The sequence below is a fragment of the Rhea americana genome, unplaced genomic scaffold, assembly GCF_003343005.1.
Source record: "Rhea americana isolate MKP2758 unplaced genomic scaffold, rheAme1 scaffold_201, whole genome shotgun sequence".
In the NCBI taxonomy this organism is placed as follows: Eukaryota; Metazoa; Chordata; class Aves; order Rheiformes; family Rheidae; genus Rhea; species Rhea americana.
In genome coordinates, this window is record NW_028186162.1 from 1,159,624 (window position 1) to 1,164,033 (window position 4,410).

General features: G+C 70.4%; 1 protein-coding gene across 1 annotated transcript in view; it reads right to left on the reverse strand.

Annotated features, from left to right (window-relative positions):
* CSK (C-terminal Src kinase) overlaps window positions 1-4,410 on the reverse strand; it is a 13,850-nt gene that overhangs the window by 6,333 nt on the left and 3,107 nt on the right. Inside the window, exons 2-12 of the mRNA XM_085304022.1 lie at window positions 4,300-4,404; window positions 3,706-3,818; window positions 2,552-2,771; window positions 1,531-1,624; window positions 1,382-1,447; window positions 1,129-1,228; window positions 906-996; window positions 729-802; window positions 428-623; window positions 245-331; window positions 3-166 (exon numbers count right to left, since the gene is read on the reverse strand). Of these exons, the coding sequence (XP_085160148.1) occupies window positions 3-166; window positions 245-331; window positions 428-623; window positions 729-802; window positions 906-996; window positions 1,129-1,228; window positions 1,382-1,447; window positions 1,531-1,624; window positions 2,552-2,771; window positions 3,706-3,818; window positions 4,300-4,404 (1,310 nt within the window). The remainder of the gene's footprint in view (window positions 1-2; window positions 167-244; window positions 332-427; window positions 624-728; window positions 803-905; window positions 997-1,128; window positions 1,229-1,381; window positions 1,448-1,530; window positions 1,625-2,551; window positions 2,772-3,705; window positions 3,819-4,299; window positions 4,405-4,410) is intronic.

Below are 4,410 nucleotides of genomic sequence, written 5' to 3' on the forward strand. Positions count from 1 at the left end.
TGTCTCTGATATGGGCCAGCTGCTCGCGGAGCTGCCGGAAGGCCGGCCGGTGGCTGGGGTCCAGCGTCCAGCAGCGCCGCATCACCTCGTACACGGCGGCCGGGCAGCCGTCCGGGGCGTCCATCTTGTAGCCCTTCTCCACGCGGGGCACCACGTCCTTCAGGGGCTGCGGGCACGGCCCTCTGAGCACCGGCCCCCCGGCCGCGACGGCCCCCCGCCGCCACCCCCCCCGCCCCGCACTTACGATTCGCGGATAAGGCACTCGCCCGAAGGAGTAGATTTCCCAGAGGAGGATCCCGAAGCTCCACACGTCCGACTTGGTGGAGAATTTCTGCCGGGGCGGGGCGGGGGGAGGACGGCGGCGCCGTGAGCGGGGCCCGCCGGCGGCAACCCGGCGCCCGCGGCCGGCCCCGCTCCGCTCGCCCACCTTTTCCCTAAGCGCTTCCGGCGCCGTCCACTTCACCGGCAGCTTGCCCGTGTCCTGCGTGGACGACGCTTCCTTCGTCAGCCCGAAGTCGCTGACCTTGGCGATGTTGTCCTCCGAGACCAGCACGTTCCTGGCCGCCAGGTCCCGGTGGACGAAGTTGTTGGCTTCCAGGTACTCCATGGCCTCGCAGACGTCTCTGGGGCCGGCGCAGAGGGGAGCGGGGGCTCAGCGCCGCGCCGGCCCGCCGGGGAGCCAGCGCCGGCCGAGGGCCGCGGACCCGCGCGCCCGGCGCCGTACTTACAAGGAGAACTTCAGCAGGCAGTCCGCGCCGAGCACCGACCTCCCGCGCGACCGCAGGTAGTCCACGAGGCTGCCCTGCGGAGCGGAGCGGAGAGACGGCGTCCTCAGAGCCCGCGGCCCGGCCYGGCCCCGCCGCGGGGCAGGGGTGGGCACGCGCGCGCGCCGGGGGGGGCCTCACCTTGGCCATGTACTCGGTGACGATGTAAAGGCCGCTCTTCTCCTCCACGATCACGCCCAGGAGCTGCACCAGGTTGCTGTGCCGCAGCTGCCTGCGCGGCGGACACGGGCTCGGAGCAGGCGACGCGCGGATCCGCCCGCCTCCCCCCACCAGCCCTCTGCACCGCCCCCGTCCATCCGCCCGTCTGTCCATCYGCCGCCGGCACGGCCACCACGGTACTCACGTCATCACCGAGGCCTCCGCCAGAAAGGCCTGCGCGGTGGCATCGTTCTTAATGCACTTCACGGCCACTTTGTTGCCCCGGTAGTCGCCCAGCATCACGTCTGTGGGGGCAGGAGAGGGGCGCTGGGATGAGCCGCGGCCTCCCCGTCCTTCCCCTGGTGCCCCCTGCGGCGGGGGGAGGTCTGCATGGAGGGCCACCACCCCCACCAGGGCCACCGTGCTGCAGGGGGGACGGGGACGAGGTTCCCGCTCACCTCCAAACTCTCCTTTGCCAATGATCTGCAGCAACTTGAGGTCCTTCATGTTGAGGGCCCAGCCGCCTGCAGAGGGAGGGTGGAAGGAGGAGGATGAGGGGGAGCCGGGGAGGAAGGCCGGCAGCGGGCGAAGGGGCGACGCCACTCACTCCGCGAGAACTCGTCCTGCGCGGCCACCGTGCCCTCCATCACCTTCGGCTTGATGAGGCGCGTGCAGAGCCCGTCGGCGTCCGTGGTGTAATGCTGGGGGGGCGCCGGGTGAGAGGCAGACCCGCTGCGGGCCCGGCCCCCCCGCCATGCCCCGCCGYGGCGGGCCGGGCCCCACGGGCGCTCACGGGTGGGGGGACGCCCAAGGAGCTTGGTGGGGTCCCGCCAGGGCGATGCCAGGCACTGGGATCCCACCAGGTGGCAGCACAAAGCCACGGATGGGACCAGCAGGGGCTCAGCGGTCCAGTCCCCGTCCCTCTGTCCATCCCCGTCCCTCCGTCCGTCTGCCCAGCTGCGCAGCCTGTCCATCCTGATCCCATCCATCCGCTTGCCCCAAGGGTCTGTCCCCAGGGGCTTCCCGGCCAGTCCCGACCCAACCCAAGGGCTCGGCAGAGCAGGTCCCACCAGCTCCTGGGGCCCTAAGCCACCTCCCCGCCCCAGCTCTGACGTCCGGGAGCCCCTGCGCGCCCCCCAGGCCTCCCCGCTCCCCCCAGAGCCACAGGCTTTCGGCTGCTGTCACCCACCCGGTGGGCTCCTTCCTGCCCGTGCTTTGGGGGGCTCAAGGGTGGGGGGAACGGGGGAGGACAAGGGGAGCAGCAGGCACTTGATCCATCTCCCTGAGCCATCAGCAGGCCGTGCTGACCCCAAATGCTGCTACAGGGGGGGACAGGCAGGGAAAAACACTTCTGGAGAGCAGCCCCGAGCCCACAGGCGCCTGGCAGCGGTGGGAGGGAAGGGATGGACCCCCCCCCCAGCTCCCAGCCAGGCGGAGGCCCCGCGCCGCAGCCCCGTGGCTCGTTTCGGGACAGGGCAGGCGAGCAGGACCCGTCCCCAGGGAAGCGCTGCCCTCGGGGGGAGGCTGCCTGAGGACGTGTGGGAGCGGGGCACGCTTGCGCGAGGGGGGATTCCTGCCGCTGGCCGGGCTGGGGCTGCTCCTGGCCCCCCGCCGGGGTGAGTCCTCACCTCCACCAGCTGCATGAGGTTTTCGAAGTAGACCTCCTCGTCGATGCTCAGCTTGCTGGAGGAGTAGATGATGCGGTAGTGCTCCACTTTGCCGTCGCAGCTCACGCAGAGGGTGTAGTCGCCGGGGTAGTTGGTGCTCTCCCGCACGAGGAAGAGCCCCGTCTCGGGCGGGTACAGGAGCCGCTCCGCCTGCTCCCGCGTGATCTTCCCGTGGAACCACCTGCGCCGGGCAGGGCAGGTCCGTCAGGGCCCGCGGCGGCCCCAGGGGCGGCCCCCGGCCTGCCCCGCTCCCCTGCGCCAGCCCCACGTGCCCCCCTTCTCCTCCAGCCCTCGCACAGCCCTTCGCAGGGACTTTGCTTTCTAGAGCTCCCTCCGTCTCCGCTGTCCGGCCGACACGCGGGCTCCTGCTCTCCCGAAACCGCCCTCTGCCCCGTCCTGGGCCGACGGGGACCAAGGCAGGTGGGAAGAGAAAAGCGTGCYGGCAAGACCGGCCCTGGGAACACAGCACGCCTGCGGGCGCTCACCGTGCCGCGGCACAGGCAAATCCCCAAGCGCCGGAGAAAAGGTCCCCGGGGGGCTTTTACGACGAGGTAAAAGCAGGCGGAGAAGGGGAGATCGGGCCCCGCGCGGCTGCTTCGGCCGAGGGAAACGCCGAGATGAGCCGGCACCGCCAGCTGCGGGCAGGCCGGAGCCACGCAAGGCGCGCCCCCTCCCCAGCTCTGGCTGCCCCCTCCTCCCAGCCGCGCCGGGCACGCAGCAGCCCCCGCTCCTCCAGAGTGCGGGCTGCCGGCGGCTCCGCGGTGCAGAAGGCGCTTCAGATCCGCCTAGGCACATCCACCTCTCCGTCCACCTGCTCTCCGCCTGCTGCAGCCCCCCTGCTTTCCCTAGGAAGGGCCGAGGCTTTGCAGCTACGGCTTCGGGCAACCGGCCCGCTCTGCGACGCAGGCCCACCACCCGTCCCCTTCCGCAGCCCGGATTTTCTTCCGGCTGCTCGTGGACGTGGGGCCCTGGGTTAACCGAGCCTTTGGTCCGACGCAGCACAGACGCTTTAGCCGTCAAGCCGGCGCTCCCAAAGGCACCCTCGCAGAGCTCCCAGGCAGCGCCGGGGCAGGGGCGGGCGCTGCCACGGGCCTTCGCCCCCCACAGCTACTCACGGCATGAGGCTGAGTTTGATCCCGGCTTTCACCCCTTCCCGTTTCTGCACGTAGTTGGCAGGGATGATGCCTTCCCGGCCCACCTTGTTCTTCGCCTTGTACCAGTTGGGATCCTGCGGGGAGCGCAGAGCCGTCACCCCCCGGCCTCTCTCCTTTTCTCCCCTGGAGCTAAGCACAGCATTGCTCCCAAATTGCATCTCTCTCTCCTCCCTCCTCTGCCTCCTGGGAGGCGCTTGAGACGCTTACATTTTGGAGCAACTTTAACTAATGAGGCCGTGAATTAATTAACCGAACGCGTGGCCTGATTCCTGCCCTGCTGACTCTGTGGGGACAGCAAAGCCACAGGGGCCTTCCCGCGGGACAAGCAGATCCTGCCAGCGCAGCTCCGGCCCCGGCAAACTCCGTGTTGTGGGATGCGGGGAGCAAAGCTCCGCRTGCCGGGGAGCTCCGTGCATCCTGAGGAAATCCCACCCCGTCCCGGCTCCCTGGCAGGCGGGTCTCAGAGCACCGAGCCCAGCGGATCCCGTCGCCCCCGGCCCGCGGGAGGCGGCAGCAGCCGCCCGGAGCGTGGCGGCCGGAGGGGACAGCCCTCACCTTGGTGACAGCGACGATGGTGAGGACGTCTCCTTTGCTGAAGGGCAGGTCCTGCTCGGCGGTACCGTGGAAGTTGTACTTGGCGATACACTCCGTACCGGACGGCCAGAC